At 41.0% G+C, this 20,036-nt stretch overlaps 1 protein-coding gene, 1 long non-coding RNA gene and 2 pseudogenes across 3 annotated transcripts in view; 2 read left to right on the forward strand and 2 right to left on the reverse strand.

Annotated features, from left to right (window-relative positions):
- The window catches only part of Actr2 (actin related protein 2), a 47,148-nt gene extending 46,065 nt beyond the window's left edge, over nucleotides 1-1,083 (reverse strand). The window contains exon 1 of the mRNA XM_004849959.4: nucleotides 901-1,083. Within this exon, the coding sequence (XP_004850016.1) occupies nucleotides 901-948 (48 nt within the window). The 5' untranslated portion in view covers nucleotides 949-1,083. The remainder of the gene's footprint in view (nucleotides 1-900) is intronic.
- An 83-nt stretch (nucleotides 1,084-1,166) lies between these two features.
- Nucleotides 1,167-5,174, forward strand: LOC110350277 (uncharacterized). 2 transcript variants are annotated; one of them, XR_002396742.2, is made up of 2 exons: nucleotides 1,167-1,496; nucleotides 2,164-5,174. It is a non-coding gene; the product is annotated as an uncharacterized LOC110350277 (long non-coding RNA). The 2 variants fall into 2 exon arrangements; XR_015453068.1 differs by having other exon boundaries at nucleotides 1,167-1,342.
- A 10,943-nt stretch (nucleotides 5,175-16,117) lies between these two features.
- On the forward strand, nucleotides 16,118-16,543 carry LOC101712033 (transcription factor BTF3 pseudogene; annotated as a pseudogene).
- Nucleotides 16,544-18,354: 1,811 nt separating this feature from the next.
- On the reverse strand, nucleotides 18,355-19,068 carry LOC147826919 (asialoglycoprotein receptor 2 pseudogene; annotated as a pseudogene).
- Nucleotides 19,069-20,036: the final 968 nt, after the last annotated feature.

The following is a 20,036-nucleotide window of genomic DNA, read 5'->3' on the forward strand; positions in this document are numbered from 1 at the left end:
GATTTTGCGCCTACAATATATTTTTTAAGTGGGGGAGGTGTAGAAAAAACTTTCAAGTAGTTTCTAAATCAGTGCTTTAGTCCGAGTTACAATTTTAGAATCTTCAAGACTAACCTTTGTATTCTGCACTTTAAAAAAGAGGCAGGAGAGGAGGAATCAAAACTGTAATTTCTCTTAAGGTCAGTGAAATTAACACTTGGGGAGAGGGGCTTCTAGATTCCCCAAATCATCCCAAGGAACACGCTGGACTCTACAGGGTTGCTTCGCATCTGGACCAAACTACCAATACCCAGAACAAAAAGTAAACGATGCGCTGCCGACCTGGCCTCCTTCTCTCAAAATAACAGACAGAGGGCAGGAAAGGTAAGGCAACAAACCCCCAAGAAGTGCTGTGAAAGGCTGAGGCCATCGCAGGACAGCACTTCCCTTTTTTTCTGTAAACCCGTTTCCTGCCTCCCATTTGGTATCTTCAACTACACAGGAAGAGGAAGGCCTCCAGGTCTTTCTCCCTTTTACATACCGGCGAATCTGGGAAATGGAGCCCTTCTAGGAACTCAGAAACCCAGCCTTTTACTCCTGTGGGCACTCTGGACGAACTGCCCCCGCTGGTGCAAGAAGCGGCCCCCTCCGGGCAGCAGGTGGGGTCCGCGTCCACTGCCAGGCAGTCTGCTGCCGGTCTGGCCCGCCGCCTCGATCTGGGAGGCTGCGGGGCTGGCTAGCTCGTGGGAGACCCGGGCCCGATCTGCTCACGCCCCACACCCGTGGAGGCGGGAGGTGCCGCCCCGTGCCCCCTCATCCGGAGGGCCCAGATGTGCAGCCCCGGGCGCCAAAGGCCCGTGTGTCCCCAGCACATCTCCGCCTGGGCCTGTGGCTGCCGCGGCCTCCTAGCCAGGAGCTTACCCCGGTGCCGTTGTCGCACACCACCACCTTTCTGCCCTGGCTGTCCATGGTCCGCCCCAGGAAGAGCTGCTGCCGTCGAACAACCTACAACAGCCGCCGCCGCCCGGCCTTTGCCGCTTCCTCCTCCTCCCTCTTCGTGGCCCCTCCTTCAGCCCAACTTTTTTCCCTTACCCGGAAGTTACCGCCCCGCCCCGCCCGTTATTTAGTTGAAGGCTGGGGCGGAAGGGGCGGGTCAGAATTAGGAGGCGGTGACTAGCAGCGATAAAGTCCAATAAGAAATGGCTTCAGGTTGTCTTATCACAGTTGCTCCGTCCCAGTGTTCTTCACTTCCTTTTCCCAGCCCTCTGCTTGGTTTAATGGCGGCCGACGTCGTGAGCGGGGCAGTTCTTCTAAAGTGGCTCAGGAATTAAGGGCGCGGCTTCAAGGACTGCGGAAGACGCAGGCAGGTGAAGGACACCGGGTCTGCCACAAGGTGGCAGTGGAATGTGGTAGAGAAACCACCCGGGAGGCGGGGGAACAATCGAACCTACCCCACCATTGAATGTAGATTGGTGTGTCAATGTTTCAGGTCTTTTCAATGGACAGAGCTGGAATAGGTGAATACACTTTTTTGAAATCATGGGTTTATTCGAGATCTCTAATTCCTGCCTAACTGCCCCGGTTGCCACATGAGCGAAAGTGGGTTTCCAGCTCCATGGCCCAGCGCTCCCTCTTCCAGTAGTCCCGTGCTCTTCACACCTTCCAAGTATATGTACCTAGTAAAACCCAGAGCCTCAGCTTTGAAGTCAAACGACCTCACTTTCAAATCTGGCCCAGCCAGCCAGAAGTTTTGTGAGTGGATATACCCTTGTCTTAGTGTGGGGGTGATAATCTCTACCCCCATGGGTGGTTGTGAGGATAACATTCTGTGCATAGGACCAGAATTCATTCAGTGCTAGCTATTTATTATTAATTTCATGTTTTCTAACCTGTTGTTCTCTTGATCCATAATACCTCCCTTTAAAAACTATTTATTCTGTAGTACTGGGGATTGATTGAGCCCAGGGTGTTGCCTATACTAGACAAGCACTTTTCATACTGAGCTGTATCCCCACCCCTTTTTATTTTGAGACAGGATCTTGCTAAATTGCCTAGGCTGAACTAGACCTTATGAGCCTCCTGCCTCAGCCTCTGGAGGAGCTGGGTTTCAGGAGGGTAGTCCACTACACCTGGCTTCATCTTTTCTTTCTTTGTTAATTCTGGTTTTTTGTTTTGTTTTACCAGGGTCTCACTATGTAGTTCAGGTTGGCCTTGAACTCATAGCCCAGGCTGGCTTTAAACTTGCAGTGATTCTCCTGCCTCAGCCTACAAGGTACTGGGATTATAGTACTCTGCATACTGTACCACTACGCCCAGACATGTTTTCTTTTTAATCAATTGGTGGACTTCCGCTCATACTTTGAGACCTAGATTGTCATACCTCTGTGAAGACTTTGCTGACAACCGGAACATGTTCTTTACTCCACTTCCTTGCTGTTACTTTACCATGGATATATGAATAACATGGTACTTAATATACACAGCATATTTATTGGATAAATGACATAAATGTTCACATTTAAAAGCCATTATTTTTTGCAAATCAATAAATGTAATACACTATATTAACAGAGCCAAGGACAAAAACTACATGTTCCTCTCACTAGATGCAGAAAAAGCATTTGACAAGGCCCAACACCCATTCATGATAAAAACCCTACAGAAATTTGGTATAGATGGTCTACAGGGAAAAGGTAATGGGAGTTGCCAGAGACCCCTGCAGTGGTCCTGGCCTCCTGCAAGCCAGTCCGATGTCTGTGTGATAGGAAAGTGGGAATTAAAACAAACACAGAGACAGACTTGAGAGAAACTGAGTCTTGGGCTGATCTAAGCTGCTCTCAGCAGCAAAGACAAAGACCCCAAGGACATCCAGTATTTTATTTGTTACAAGCCCGGGAAAGAGGGGCCTGCTGATAATAAGTATCAACAGGGAGGACTGTAGAATGAGGACACAAGCATATCTTTGCTAACGAGAACAAATGGTTAATTCAGAAGGGGAGAATTTACTTGGAGTCAGTTGACCTTGCCTGGAAGTAAACTCAGCGAAGTCATCTGCTACTTCACAGACTAGGACTTATGTCTCAGTAGTAGCCATTAGCAAAGGAGCAATACTAGCCCAACTCTGCTATATGACATGTCCATTTGAGTCACGTAAGCTTTGGTCAGATTCCTGAAATAATACACAGCCAAATGATAGAGGGGCAAGAAGCTTGTGCCACTATAGCCTGCTAACATTGGGCAGAGGTGTCTGCTACAGTGGTCTTTATCTCAATCTGATACAAGCCATCTATGACAAACCAACAGCCAACATCATACTAAATAAACAAAAACTGAAAGCTTTCACTCTAAAATCAGGAACAAGACAAGGATGTCCACTGTCTCCGCTCGTGTTCAATATAGTTCAGGAAACACTAGCCAGAGCAATTGGACAAGAGAGAGAAATAAAATGAATAAGGATAGGAAAAGAAGAAGTTAAGTTATCATTATTTGTGGATGACATGGTGCTATACATAGAAGACCCCAAAAACTCCACCGAAAGACTTTTGGATTTCATAACCAAATTCAGTGATATAGCTGGATACGAAGTCAACACTCAAAAGTCAATAGTCTTCCTGTACACGGACAACAGACTCCTGGAGAGAGAAATTAGAGAAACAATCCCTTTCACAATAGCATCCTCAAAAATGAAATACCTAGGAATCAGTCTCATTAAGGAAGTAAAAGACTTTACACTGAAAGCTACAGTACTCTGAAAAAGGAGATTGAAGAAGGTATCAGAAAATGGAAAGATATCCCTTGTTCTTGGACAAGAAGAACCAATGTGAAAATGGCCATACTTCCAAAATTGTTATGCAGATTCAATGCAATCCCAATCAAAATCCCAACAGCATATCTCACAGAATTAGAAAAAACAATTCTATTTATAGCTAAATGGATGGACCTTGAGACCATACTCTTAAGTGAAATAAATTGGTCACACATGTTTAAATACCACATTGCTGGGGATCTTCCCCAAAGAATTAAAAGAATCATACCACAGTGATATATGTGCACCCATGTTCATAGCAGCACAGTTTGTGATAGCTAAAACTTGGAAACAGCCCAAATGCCCATCAACTGGAGACTGGATAAAGAGAATGTGGTTTTTTTTATAAAATGGAGTACTACTCAGCCATAAAAAATGAGAAATTAGAGACATTTATAGCTAAATGGATGCACATTGAGGCGATACTCTTAAGTGAAATAAATAGGACACACATGTATAAATACCAAATAGTTTCTCTGGTGTGAGAAACTGAAAGTGTAAATAAAGACTAAAATGTATAATAGGTAATGTGAAATAGGAAGAAAAGGGGCAAAGGGGAAGGAAGTGGGAGGGCTAGGGGAAAGGAAAGAAGGGAATGGAATTAATATGAGAAAATGGAAAAATAGGAATAAAATCTTTGTAAATAGGGAGAAATGGAGGGGTTGAAAGGAGGGCTGGGCAAGGGTGAAAAATAAGAACCAAGGGAGATTATGTAAAGGTGCAAATTTCCAGCGATGAATGTCATTATCTTGTATACCTAAAATGTACCAATGATTAGAATGAATAATCGATAATGCAAAATAGGAAGAAAAGGCCCAAAGGGGTAGGGGTAGTGGGAGGGGCAGGGGGAAGGAAAGAAGGGAAAGGAAAAATGATGAGAAATGGAAAAAATGGAAATATAGTCTTTGTAAATAGGGAAGGGAGGGCTAGAAATGGGGAAAAAATAAGAACCAAGATGCATCATGTAAAGGTGCAAGTTCCCAATGAGAAATGTAATTGTGTTGTATACCTACAATGTACCAGTAAAAGAATTTAAAAATAAATAAATAAATAGATACCACATTGTTTCTCTGGTATGAGAAACCAAAAGTGGAAATAAGGACTCAAATATATAATGGATGTTGTAAAATGGGAAGGAAGTGTTCAAATGGGAAGGGCAACAAAGGAGGAGGGAGGGAGAAAGAAAGAGACAAGAAAAAAGTGAAAATGGAAAAAATGGAAACAAAGCTTTTGTACATAGGGAGAGGAAGGGGCTTGAGGAGGGGAATGGGATAAAATAAAATTACTTAAAAATAAAAGCCATTTTTGAGAGATGATAACTAGAATTGTGCCTTCCACATGGCTGTACATATATAACAATTAGAATAAAACTTGGATCATGGACCCCCAACTCAGTATTCTTTCTATTTTATTACCAGGCTCCCACTTTTCTCTTTGTCTTTTAAGGTCTAGTGGCATAGAGTGCTTTACTCACATTTAATCTTACATAGAGGGGTCAGGCTTGCGTGCTAGTAATCCCAGCACTCAGGAGGCTAGGCAGGAGGATCATCACTAATTCACGGCCAACCTGAACTACATAGCAAGATTCTGTCTCAAAAAAATAAGTAAAATATAAATTAATCATGTAAATTCCAACCCATAAAACAGATTTAGAAATAAGGCTGCCATAGTTGTATTATAGCTGAGAGGTCAGGTTGCATAAGAGGCCTCAGGAATATTTCTTCCCTTCACCTGCTTCAGTAATCCTTGAGGTGCCTCAGCCTGCTGCACATTGAATTCTGTGTGCTCAAAGTTCCCAGCACTGGGCAGTTTTCCTGGAAGGATATTTAACAGGGCTCAGCAAGTAAACTCACAAATTTCTATGTTCTTGTAGTTTCCCTCTATAGAATTAAGTAGATTATTAATTTTTACTTTCACTAAGTTGCCCAGGTTGGGCTTGGGTTGTTTTTTTTTTTTCTTGGTACCGGGGATCGTACTTGGGACCTTGTGGTTTTGAGGCAGGCAGCAGAACTGAGCTAAATCCCCGGCTATTAATTTTTACTTTCAAGAAATAATGTTTGTTTTTTCTGACTAGAAGAAAAATATGTTCAAATAATAGAAAATGTTGACATTATCTCTTCAGTATACAACTGAAAATTCACCAAAATCCGTCATCATGCAAAGTCAGAAATAAACTGTATGATATAGTCTGACTCCTGCCTTCTACACCAGACGCATTCTGGTCATTTCACTTTCCTCATAATAATATAATCCCAAATTTTAGGCAATTGAATACTTGGTTAGAAGAGACTTCATTTCTTATCTTTCTTTTTTTTATTTGATATAGAGTCTCAGTATGTAGCCCAGGCTGGTCTCGAACTCATGATCCTCCTGTCTCAGCCTCCCAAATGGTAGGACTACAAGTGTGAGCCACCATTGCCTGGCTAAGGAAACTTAGTTTCTAACCTTCTGTTAAGGTTTTATGTATATTCACACAAAAACCTTGCTGTATAGATATCTCCATTTCATACATGGAGATGTTAAAAATTTAATATGGGAGCTTTAAAAATTTAACTTAACTTTAGGCTGGGGAGTATAGCTCAGTGGTAGAGCACTTGCTTAGCATGTTCAAGGCCATAGGTTCAATCCCCAGTACCACACACACCCTCAAATAACATTTAACAACTTAATAAGACAAATTACCTAATTTAAAAGTCTGAAAATGTGAATAGATGTTTTACCAAGGCAGTTTTATGAATGCCTAGTAAGCACATAAAAAATATTCACCATCTTAATCATTAGGGAAGTGCAAATTGAAAACAAAATAAGCTACTGCCTCATACTCATAATAGAATGGCTATTATCAAGAAGGCAGGAGGCTGGGGATTTAGCTCAGTGCTTCCATCGCCTGCCTGGCAAGTACAAGGTCCTGAGTTCGATCCCCAGTACCAAAAAAAAGGAAATAGAATTAGTGTTAACACTGATGTAGACAAATTGGAACCGTCCTGTTTCTGGTGAAAATTTAAAATGGTGCAGCCACTTTGGAAAACAGCTTGACATTGTTTCTAAAAATTAAGCATAGCTGGGCATAGTGGTGCATGGCTGTAATCCCAGCACTTGGGAGGCTGAGGCAGGAGGATCACCGAGAGTTAGAGGCCAGCCTGGGCTACATACTGAGTTCAGAGCCAGCCTGAACTACAAAGTGAGATCATGCCTCAAAAAAAAAAAATTAAGCATGAAATTACCATGTAACCCAATATTTCTACTCCTAAGTATAAACTCAGAAGTTTCCACAAAAGTATATGCAAGTGTTTATAGCTGGATTACTCATAATAGGTAAAAAGTGGAAATAATACAAATGTCAATCAATATGAATGAATATACAAATTGTGGTACTGTATATCCATTCAGTGCAATATTATTTGGCAATAAAAATGCGCCAATACATGCCAGATGTGGTGGCGCATGCCTGTAATCTCAGCACTCGAGAGTCTGAGGCAGGAGGATTGACAAGAGTTTGAGGCCAGCCTGGGCTACATATTAAGTTGAAGACCAGCCTGAACTACATAGTGAGACCCTGTTTCAAAAAACACAATACAGGGCCAGGGATTTAGCTCAGAGGTTCCACCACCTGCCTCACAAGTGCAAGGTCCTGAGTTCAATCCCTGGTACCAAAAAAACAAAAACAAAACAAAAAACACAATACATGCTGTGATATGAATGAACCTTAAACATTATCTCAGATTCAAGAAGACTGTACAGTGTGATCTTCTTGAGAGTTCTAAAGAGGAAAAGTACATTTGTAGGCACACAAAGAAAATTAGCAATTGCTGGGGTTGGGATTGTAATCCAGGATTGGCTGCAAGTGATCATGAGACCATTTTATAGGGTGATAGAAAAGTTCTAAAAGTAGAGTTTGGTCACTTTTGTTTTGTTACAGAGTCTTGCTATGTAGTCCAGGCTGGCCTTGAACTTGCAAAGATCCTCCTGCCTCAGCCTGCCAGGTGCTGGGATTACATGTATGCACCACCATGCCCGGCTCTAGATTTTGGTAATTGTTACATAACTACAAATTTACTAAACATCATCAAACTGCACACTTACAATAGGTAAATTTTGAGTTAGGTAAATGATATTTTATATCTTCAACAAAACTGTTTGAAAAATTATTACTTGCCCAAATTTACCTATCACATAGCAGAACCAGGATTAGACACAGGTGTGCCTGACTCCAAAGCCTTAGTTTTGTAGTTTTTTGTTTTTGTTTTTGTGTCCAGGATGGCCTGACTCAATGTTTAGCTACCTAGGCTGGTCTCAAACTCATAATCCTTCCCCTCAGACTCCCAGAGTATTGGGACTATAGGTGTGTGCCACCATACCCAGCTAGTCCTACATTGTTTAGCATACATCTCTTAAGAATAAGTATAATCTTCTATAAAACTACAGTATTATCACATCTAAGAAAAATTTGCAATAATTCCATATCATGTAGAATAATTCTGTCATCAATAATTCTATTCCATAGTATATATTTCCCAAGTTTTCCCTAAAATGTTTATAGGCATCTTCCTCCAAAACCAAGATCCAACTATGGCTCATATGTTACTTTTATCATTTTTATCTCTTTTAGTCTCTTTTAAATTAAAAAAACATTTTATTAGTACATACTTACAATACAAAATAATTACATTCATCATGGGGAATTGCTATATGTACATAACACATTCTAATTCTCTTTACTTCCCTATCCTCTCTATCTCTTTAGACTTTTTTTTTTTTTTTTTGGTACCAGGGATCGAATTCAGGTCCTTGCGCTTGCGCAGCTGGCGGCGAAACCACTGAGCTAAATCCCCAGCCCCTAGACTTTTTTTTTTTTGGTCCCGGAGATTGAACTCAGGACCTTGTGCTTGCAAGGCAAGCGGTGGCACCACTGAGCTAAATCCCCGGCCCCCCTTGACTCTTAATCTAAAGTAATCCCTTCCATTTTTTTCTATCAGATTGAGTTTTTGAAGAATGAAGGAAATTTGGTTTATAGAAATGCCCAATGTTTTGGATTTGTCTGATTCTTTCCTCATGGTTAATTACATTTTATTTATTTATTTATTTATTTATTTATTTATTCTGTGGTATTGGGGATTGAACTCAGGACCTTACACTTGCAAGGCAGGCACAGTGCCACTGAGCTAAATCCCTGGCCCAACATTTTAAAGTGATATTTTTACAGAATCCTAGACAATTTGTGTGTATTACATGCACATACTGTAGTTTGTGAGAATATAAAATTAACATTGTATTGACATCAAAACCAAGTGCAAATCTTTTGATACTATAAACATGCTATTGTTGATTTAAATGTAGCCTGGAATGAATACAATTGTTATGTCAAAACAAAAAGTATGAATGTGTGACCTGTGATAGCGTATGTTTGGAAAAAGGAATAAATATCATCAAAGTTGATAAACATTTTACTAATTTCCTGACTTCATTTGGCCCCTTGCCTATTTTAGACCTCTGTGTACATAATCACATCTCAGGACTGGAAGAAAATAATTCTGGAAAATTATTTTGAGTTTTTATAATTAAAAGCTTTAAATTATTTTCATATATTAATCAATGTAAGGCCCTAGTCTTTCATCCCCAACACCACCACAAAACAAACAAACAAAAACCTTATAGTATAATGAATCCCATGAGGCCACTCCCTGCTTTGAACAGGCATCAGCTTTCTGCCATTCTTGTATGATCTAGCTCCAGCTACACGTTGTTTTGTTTCGTTTTGTTTTGTTTGCTTTGTTTGGTACTGGGGATCAAACTTGGGACCTTGTGCTTGCAAACCAGGCAGTGGAACCACTGAGCTAAATCCCTGGCCCCACGTTTGTTGTATTTGTGTTCAAGATGAGGTCTTGCTATGTTACCTAGGTTGTTCTCAAAATCATGGGCTCCCCTGCACTCAAGAGGGTGAGGCAGGAGGATGACTGTGAGTTTGAGGCCAGCCTGGGCTGAGTTCAAAACCAGCCTGAACTTCATAGCAAGACCCTGTCTCAACACCCCTTCCCCCAAGTAAATTTATGAGCTCGAGATCTCCTCCTGCCTCGGACTCCTCAGCAACTGGGAATACAAGTGTGTACCGCCATGCCCAGTTTATCATTCTTTTTGCTGAGATATTATAAAAGTATCTCCGAAGCATTCTACCCTTCCTTGGTTTTGTTTTTATGGGCAGGACTGGAAATCTAACCCAAGGGCGCTCTTTACTGAGCTACATGCCCGGCCCTTTTTATTTTTTTATTTTGAGACAAGGTCTGAATAAGTTACCCAGGCTGGTCGTGGCGCTTGTGATTCTCCTGCCTCTGCCTCCCAAATAACTGGGATTAGAGATGTGCCCCACCACACTCAGCCCCTTTCTCTTTTAAATACTTAGGTATATGTTTCTAACAATGAAAAATTTCAAAAGCAACTACAGTACCATTACTATAACCAACAAAATTAACAGTAATTTCTTGTTACCCTCTAGGATTCAATTCATGTAAATTTTCTCCAATTGTGTCAGAAATATCCTTTATTTTTTAAAAATCAGGGTTTAAGCAAAGCCCACAAATTGTATTTAGCTGATAATTCTCTTCAGACTGTTTTAGTTTATAACGCCCTCCCCCCCTTTTATGCCATTTTTTTGCTGAAGACCAGATCATTTGGCCTGTGGAATTTCTCACATTCTGGATTTGCCTGATTTTATCCACAGTGTTGTTTTTCTTGCTCCTCTAGACTCCATGTTCTTTATAAACTAATAGTCAGATATAGAAACTTGATTAGGTTTATTTTGGCAAGAGTATTCATCTCAGTAGCTTATACTTTTATTGCATCACATTTGGAGGAATATGTCTGGATGTTTCATGTTTAGTAATATTAAAATTATTCATGCTAGGTGTGGTGGCACACACCCGTGATCCCAGCACTTGAAAGGCTGAGGCAGAAAGATAATTTAGAGTTTGAAAGCAGCCTGAGCTACATAGTAAGTTCAAGGCCAGCCTGAATGGCATAGCAAGACTCTGTCTCAAATTATTACAAAAAAATTTCAGTGTGTTCTGATGTTATCAGATGATCTACAGCAGAATTTCCCATGAAATTGTTACTTATTAGTTTTAGCAGCCATTAATGATTCTTGGCCCAGAAAACATAATCAAGTACAGTTTGCCTGTGCTATAACTTCTCATTTCTAGATTTTGACCTACTTAACCAGTATAGTAGCTTGCAAGTAGAATTATAATTTTGAAACTAGTTCAATTAAGGATTTTTAAAAATCAGAAGACAAATCTCAGGGCCTGGGATTTAGCTCAGTGGCACCCCACCTGCCTCACAAGTGCAAAAGCAAGGTCCTGAGCTTGATCCCTGGTACCAAGAGAAAAAAAAAGAAAACAAATATCATAGACACTTAATGCAAACAAACTAATTTCAGTTCATTTTAGGTGTGATATTCCTCATTCTTTCCTCCTTGCTCTGCCCTCACACCATATACAATAACAAACTCAAAATGGATGAAAGACCTGAATAAAAGAGCCAGGTGTGGTTGTGCACGCCCGTAATCCCAGCACTTGAGAAGCTGAGGCAAGTAGATAGTCATGAGTTTGAGGCCAGCCAGAAGTACATAGTGAGACCTTGTTTCAAAAAACAAAAAAACCCCACTGAATACAAGAGCTGAACTAGAAATTCTTAGAAGAAAACATAGGAATAAGTTTTTATGGCCTTTGATTAGGCCATGGCTTTTTGTAGATATAACACCAAAAACACAACAACAAAAGAAAAGAATAGGTAAATTGGACTTCATCAAAATTTAAAATGTAACTAGGTGTGGTTGCTTATGCCTGTAATGCCTACACCCTTGGCCTGCAAGTTCCAGACCAGCCTGGGCAACTTAGCGACTTAGCAAGACCTTATCTCAAAAACAGAAAGTAAACAAAAGGGCTGGGATATAGTAGTGGCATACTGTAAAGGGTAAGAGTTAAGAATCCATCAGACAAACTTGGATGCAAAACCTGGTGTTGGGCCGGGGATTTAACTCTGTGGTTCTGCCGCCTGCCTCAAAAGCACAAGGACCTGAGTTCGATCCCCAGTACCCCCAAAAAAAAAGACTTTAGAAGGTAATGGATATTTTTGGGCTGGGGATTTAGCTCAGTGGTGCTGCTGCCTGCCTCAAAAGCACAAGGTCCTGAGTTTGATCCCCGGTACCAAAAAACAAAACAAAACAAAACAAAACCCCTGGTCCCCCTTCTTAGCTCTCCTTGAGCAAATTGCTTATTCTTTTTTTGGGGGGGGTACTGGGGATCGAACTTAGGACCTTGCACTTGCAAGGCAGGTGGCAGCACCACTGAGCTAAATCCCCAACCCAATTGTTTATTCTTTTGCATGGATTATTTCATTTGGTATTCACATCAATCATTATTTCATTTGGTCCTCACAGCAAAAAGTGTAGGTATTACTGGTCTATTCCTCTGTATTTTTTTTTTAAATAAATGAGGAAACAAGCCGAGTAAACTTGAGTGACTAGTTAGGTTCACATTTTCATAAACAGTAAAACTATTCACACCTTGGGCCGGGGATTTAGCTCAGTGGTTCTGTTGCCTGCCTTGAAAGCGCAAGGTCCCAAGTTCAATCCCCGCTACCAAAAAAAAAAACTACTCACACATTTATCTGCCCATCTCCAACTCTATGCCTCCTAGTCAAGTATAAACCATAATGCTGGTATATCAATTTATGGTGTAAAACATACTTTTTTTGACCAAGAGATATGAATCAGCTTTTCAAAGATTTGATTTTTCTGGTTTCAAAACACTTTGTAAATTTAATTAGTAATCAGAAAATTGATGTGTAATTTTGGTATCTGCACAGAGAGAATGAAACTACTCAAAGAGAGAGTTCTGTCTCCTTTCCTAACCTCAGTAGGGCTTTGATCTGGCTGGATGTCACTGTGCAGTCAACAAACATATGCAGCACACTCAGGACAAGCTGGGTACCACTCTGGGACCTAGATGTGGTGCTTGCCTGTATATGAAACTTATGTTCTTGTTGGGAGACCTAAATATTTTTTTTTTTGGTACCAGGGATCGAACTTGGGTCCTTGCGCTTGCAGGGCAGGTGGAGGAACCACTAAGCTCAATCCCTGGCCCAGGGAGACATAAATATTAAACAAGCAAACTTAGAAATAAAATGAACCCAGATAATAAAAAGTGCTATAAGGAAAATAATAGAAGGAGACTTAGGATGGGTCACACCACTCTGAGGAGATAACATATAACCTCAACCCTTGTGTCATTTTTGGATTCATTCGGCTGTGAGTGACAGAAAACCTAGATGACAGTGGCTTAGAAAATCGGTTTTTGTGTCTCTGCCACCTAAATGTCATCGGTAGTAAGCATTCTGGGGTGAACAATGCTCCATGGTGAGAAGGATCCAGCCTCCCATTTCTTGTCACCCTGCCATCCTCATTCTGCAGCTTCTGGTTCACAGTGTGTGCTGGTTGTGCTGCACCACACTTCCACACTGCAGCCAGCAGGAAGGAGGAAGGAGTGGGGCATGGTGTGGAGATGAGGAAGAGAGATAAGCTGCCTCTTTTTGAAGACTCTTCCCAGAAGTTACATGTGTTATTTCTAGACCCAGTCCCCTGGCAAGAACTTTGGTAGCCACATCTAGCTGGAAGAGGTGGAAAATGCCTTGTCTGTTCTGGCCATCCATGTGCTGAATGGAAAACTAGCAGCTCTGTTTCTAAGGAAGAGGTGAGAATAGATACTGGGGGAGAACTAGTGATCTTTGCTTTGAAGGATAGAAAGACAAAAAATGAGTGTGTCTTGTTCATCCAAGGAGTGTAGCAAACATCCCTGCCCAGTATTAGCAGGCTGTAAGTGGCACAAGCTTTTTGCCTCTCCATAATTGGCTGTTTTATATTAGGAGTCTGACCAAAGCTTTATGTGACTCAAATGAGCATGTCAGGTGGCAGAGTTGGACGAGCATGGCTCCTTTGACAAATGCCTGTGACCGACACTTACGTCCTAGTCTGTGAAGTGGCAGGGCCCTGCTGAGTCAACTTCCAGCCAACTAAAATCTTTCCCTCTGAACCAACCATTTGTTCTATTTAGCAACATATGCTAGTGCCTCCCCTTTTACAGTTCTGCCTGCAATACTTGTTATCACCAGGTGTCCTGCTCCCTCCTTCCCACCCTTGTTACGAATAAACACTGGATGTCATTGGTACCTTTTGTCCTTGCAGCCCAGAGCAGCTTAGATCAGCCCCAAGACCCATCTCTCTAAGTTTGTGTCTGTGTCTTCTTTTCTTGTCAGCCTTTGTCATATTGTCTCACAGAAATGAAGATCCACTGCAGAGGTCTTCAATAACATTCTCTATAAAGGAGCAGAAGGCGAATGTGGCTGGCAGGAAGAATGATGGGAGTGGTGTTTTGTAAAACACAGTTGGACACCATGGAAGGTTTGGGGCAGTTTTGGAGTTTTGTTTTAAAACCAAATTTTGGGAAATGATAAGGACATCTGGTTAAGCATAGCACATTTTCTCCATTCTCTCCCTGCTGACTCCAATAAAATGACAACTAAAAAAAAAATTCACAAGAAGACAAAGAGATGTAGGAAAAAGATAAATGAAGAATATGCAAACTGGAGAGCAAATGAAGGACTGATGGTTATTAAGCAAACTTCACAAAGTTTAAGATTTGCCCAGTGCAGTGACACAAACCTGTAGTACTCTAGAAACTGAGGCAGGAAGAGCACAAGTTCAAGGCTAGTCTGAAAATAAATAAAAAGGCTTGGGAGATACAGCTCAGCACTCCTGGGTTCAATCCCTAGTACTACAAAAAATAAAAACAGCAAAAACACCTAATACCTGCTGTGGGGATAGGTAAAAGAGAAGCGAGCCTATTGATGAGGTAGAATCCTGAAAAGGAACTGATTGAAAAATGCTAAAAATCAGTTGGAGGGGGCTGGGGATTTAGCTCAGTGGTTTCGCCGCCTGCTGTGCAAGTGCAAGGACCTGAGTTCGATCCCCAGTACAAAAAAAAAAAATCAGTTGGAGGGGCCAGGGATTTAGCTCAGTGGCACAGCACCTGCCTCGCAAGCACACGGTCCTGAGTTCGATTCCCCATAACAACAACAACAAAAAGAATAAAAATCAACTGGATTCCTAAATATCTTCTTCAGCCCTTGCATCCAGATGGTCCCCTCACCTACCCATCTGTAATAGGATGGAGTGGTCTTACTCAGTTTAGTTGAAGAAAAAGGCATTGTGTTCTTAGGGACAGGCACATCTGAGGATGGGGGGCTTTAATGAAAATAGGAGATGAATGAATGAGTCTCTATTCAAAAGGGTGAGAAATCTAGTCCCCTTCCTACTGGACTAGTAGTCTGGTAATCAGTTTTTCACTCCAGCCTCCCTTATTCCCCTTTCTCCCTTGGGGAAAAGAAAATAATACCAACCCAGAAACAAGACCTACAGACGCTGTAACAGGTAAGGTTTCCCTAACAAAAATCAAATCCTTGCTGAAACACTATAGTGAAAGCTAGTTAGCAAGAATCAGCATGTTATGATAAGTACCTAAAACAGTAGCAGTCATTTATCACACTATTGAGTACTGTGTACTATACATAGTTGTATGCGCTTCTTCTGGAAACATACCCTTCTCTCCGTTAATCTCAGTGACTCTTTCTTCCCAACCCACTGATGAGCTCCAGCCTAGTCTATCTACACCTCTTCCTATCGTTTTAAACACTATATATGGATTCTTTCCAGATTCCAGCCTGTAACTCTGATCTCTCCCCTTCCTCTCCTGCCACCCCTACCCCTTTGAACCTTTTCTTGGATAAAGAAGATGTGGTTTTTTTTTTTATAAGATGGAGTACTACTCAGCCATAAAGAATGAGAAACTGGAGACATCTGTGGCTAAATGGATGCACACTGAGGCCATCTTCTTAAGTGAAGTAAACAGGACACACATGTGTAAATACCAAATAGTTTCTCTAGTGTGAGAAACTGAAAGTGTAATTAAGGATTAAAATGATTAAAATGAATAATTAATAATTTGAAATAGCAAGAAAAGGTTTTTGGATAATATCAAGGGGCCATCACAGATGATTGACGTATACCTTCTCAGTTTGCACTTAGAAGTTGGCACTCTGGAGCTGCCATCTTGAGTCCCCGCATGTGTGCGCCTAATCTCAGCTAGTCTGCCTGAGACCCCCTGAGCACCAGCCCTAGTCTCCTGCGCTGTCCCATAACCTATCCGACAAGATGAAAGAAACTATCATGAACCAGGAGAAACTCGCCAAATTGTAGGCACAAGTGTGCATTGGTGGGAAAGGAACTGCTCGAAGGAAGAAGAAGGTGGTTCATAGAACAGCTACAGCAGATGATGAAAACTTCAGTTCTCATTAAAGAAGTTAGGGGTAAACAATATCTCTGGTATTGAAGAGGTGAATATGTTTACAAACCAAGGAACAGTGATCCACTTCAACAACCCAAAAGTTCAGGCATCTCTGGCAGCAAACACTTTCACCATTACAGGCCATGCTGAGATGAAACAGCTGACAGAAATGCTACCCAGCATCTTGAACCAGCTCGGTGCAGACAGTCTGACTAGTTTAAGGAGACTGGCTGAAGCTCTGCCCAAACAATCTGTGGATGGAAAAGCACCACTTGCTACTGGAGAGGATGATAATGTTGAAGTTCCAGATCTTGTGGAGAATTTTGATGAGGCTTCTAAGAATGAGGCATGATTTGAGTCAGCTTCTGAAGAAGATATAACTTGGAAGAAGTTACTGGGAGCTGCTATTTCATATTATGGCTGCTTTTTAAAATTGTTTTTTGTTTATGGATCTGATAAAATCTAGATCTCTAATGTTTTTAAGCCCAAGCCTCTTGGACACTGCAGCTCTTTTCAGTTTTTGCTTACAAACAATTCATTCTTTGCAGGCAATTAATGAAGAAGCCCAGGAATAAAGTTTGAAACAAAGATTAATTAAAAAAAAAAAAAAAGAAGAAGAAGTTGGCACTCTGTGTGGTACTTTGCGATACACATGGATGAAATTACCTAATAACATATTTCTCAGATTATATTTCCATCATGTGTCACATGACTGTATTGAAATTTAAATTTTTTAAAAAATTGGCCCATGTGGAGTCTACTAATTAGAATTCTTTTCTCCAGACCACTATTTGTCCAGTATTAGTTTTGAAAATCTTTCTAAAACAAATCACATCTTCTGATGTCTTGTTAATGCTTGAGTTTTTTTTATATGGAAATTATATGGAAAGGGCTGGGATTTAGCTCAGTGGTTCTGCTGCCTGCTTCGAAAGCCAAGGACCCGAGTTCAATCCCTGGTACCAAAAAAAAAAAAAATTATATGGAAAAATGTTTAAGAACTTTTCAGTTTTGCTTTGGTTGAGATCTATTATATTTGAATATTATTATAGTTATTTTCCCTTGCATTCCTTTTCTTTGAATAATTTTAATTTTTATATATGTGTGGGTTTAGTGAATGATAATAAAGTTACATATGAAAGAAAAAAAAAAGAATCAGCATCTAACATGATGCTTTGAATCTGTGTTTTTTAGGGTTTCATTCTTAAATATGATTGGACAGGGGCCGGGGATTTAGCTCAGTGGTTCCAGTTCCTGCTTCACAAGTGTAAGGTCCTGAGTTCAATCCCCGGTACCAAAAAAAAAAAAAAAGATTGAACAGCCCAGAAGCATCACACCAATATCAGAATAATAAAATTGCCAAAAAGAAAGAAAAAGAAGTTAAGGGACCATGAAAGATTATTTTTAACCATTGAGAAAACTTTCTAGATATGTTCCCTTTCTCAGAAAATTACTGAAGTATGTACTCCTAGAAATGAGAGAGTTTTTCAAGAAATATGAAATCATTGGAACAAGGAGACCAGGGATCCAATACAGGAAAGAAATAAAAATTCCATGAAAGATGATGGACTAAAATTCTCAGGAATCACTAGGCCTGGTGGCGTACACCTATAGTCCCAGCACTTGAGAGGCTGAGGCAGGAGGATCACTGTAAATTCAAGGAGGCCAGCTTGAACTGCATAGAGAGACCTTGTCTCACAAAACAAACAAACAGAAAACAGGAATTAACCCTGTGTCAGGTCTAGAGTCTGAAGTAGAACAGAATGTTTCATAGAGAAAATTCTCTCTCTCTCTCTCTCTCTCTCTCTCTCTCCCTCCCCCTCTCCTCAACACACACGCACACTACCACATGACTTTACTGTGTGTGTGTTTCTGTAGATTGTAGACAGAAAACTAAGAACTAAATAAGCAATGGCAGAGTTTTTACTTTTTGGTTCTTTTTCAGGTGTTTGCTTCTTTTCCTACTCCATTGAAGAGGCTGAAAATTATAATAATTACAATGAATTGCAGAAGCAGGAAAGAGGAAAGATCTCAGCCTTCCCAAGGTCCAAAACCCCTGGGAAAAATGAAACCATCCCTCTTCTGTTTTTCCTCAACCCCTCCCCATGCCTTGGACTCCATTTTTCTGCTTCCTTCACAATCCCCCGTAGACGCTGGAGTGGTTCAGGGATGGGGCACAGGTTAGAAAGTGAGCAGAGCAGAGCCTAGTAATACTCTGCCATTCCTGTAGCTCTGCCTGTAGTCAGTTCCGCTCACCCATTTTGAGGATCCTTCAGTCTGTGAGACCTATTCAGGCATGAAGGGGCTGTGTGCTGTGTAAAGAGCTTCTGCTTCTGGAGTCGATGGCCACTAGGTGGGCTTCTCCAGCTAGCAGACTTGTCAGCCTCGGGCCAGGTCATCCCAGCTGGAGAACCAGTAGCAGCTGCCCCTCTGCTCCACCCAGTTAAGGGGGGCAGCATTCTGTGCCTGAGGGGACACACACACACATATGGAGACTGGAGGCTCCCTGTCCCTGTGTGGTCCTGAGGAACGCCCTTGGACAAGCCAGGGTGCACAGATCCATTGCAGGGTGCTTCCTGTGCAGGATCTGCTTTTAGGGCTTGCTGCCATTACTCCAGCTTAGCTCTGAAGGATATCAACTTGCCACCCTCCTCCGTGGGAGCCCAGAACCCAGATCCCTGTCAGAGTTCAGGAGAAATTGCCAGAAGTTTCTTTAAGGCTCCGCAGCTCCACTTGCAGCTGTGTCACACACATGGCCACTAGCAGCAGGACAGTGAAGCCCAAGTGAGCAGACTGAGCCGGAGCTGGAGCAGGGCACTGTGGAGGGCTGGGGAGGATGAGGCCCTTCCCCTCTCCTTTGACTCTACTTTTGCCAAGGCTTCTGTGACCTTGCATAATGCAAACCACAAGATAATAGTGCATCCTACTTGATTAAATTTTGAGCCTAGAGCTCCCTGAGGCTTCTAGATGAAATATGAAAGACACCCTAGCATAAGGTGGTATTTTTATAAGTTCTGCAACTTTCTCATATATGTTGCTACCTAATCCCAGGTACTTACTTTTGATTTTTGTCCATTTTCAGGATTAATATTTTGTCCTGAGGCTTGCTAATCCAATACGCTCTAAATTTTATTGTAAGTCATATAATGGATTTTAACTATAATAAAATGCATATTACTTCTATATAAAAGTAAACATATATCCAGGATAATATATATATAAAATAAAACATGTCTATAGGATCAATTACACAATAATATTTTATTGTTCTCAGAATTGGACTTTTAGTACCTGGCTTTTCAGTAAGTGTCTTGTCCCATTAATAGTTTTTAAAATAACCAAATTTAGGTTTTTTCTTTTCATGTGTCCTAAGGGAAAATTGTGCCTGACAACAGTATCCAACATCAAACATAACCTTGTGGATGGGCATGGCGACACATGCCTATAATCCCACAGTTGGGAAGCTGAGGCAGGAGGCTCACAGAGAGAGAGTTTGAGGGCACCCTTGGCTACATAGTGAGTTCAAGATTGCCCAGAACTACACAGTGAAACCCTGTCTCAAAAACACAAAAAACAAGCTTCTGACCTCCAAGTGATCTGTCATCATTAAATGAAAAGCAAATGATCAGAACAACAGAAAACATTTAAATATAAGATTCATTCAGGTTATCTACATAAGGTGCATAAAATTTGATTAAACTTAGAATCTATATATCTGTAACCTAAACAAGATACCCCATGGTTTCAACTTTGTGATTAAAGTTGGGATGTTAGTGATTTGTTATTGGGAAAAGAACAAACACAAAGCTTGTGGAGGTAGTGATAACTTTAAATCTCAAATGAAATATTTAAAAGCGATATGT

This window comes from Heterocephalus glaber, unplaced genomic scaffold, assembly GCF_053883595.1.
Source record: "Heterocephalus glaber isolate CG9 unplaced genomic scaffold, H.glaber_assembly_v1.0 deba00001457, whole genome shotgun sequence".
Classification (NCBI taxonomy): Eukaryota; Metazoa; Chordata; class Mammalia; order Rodentia; family Bathyergidae; genus Heterocephalus; species Heterocephalus glaber.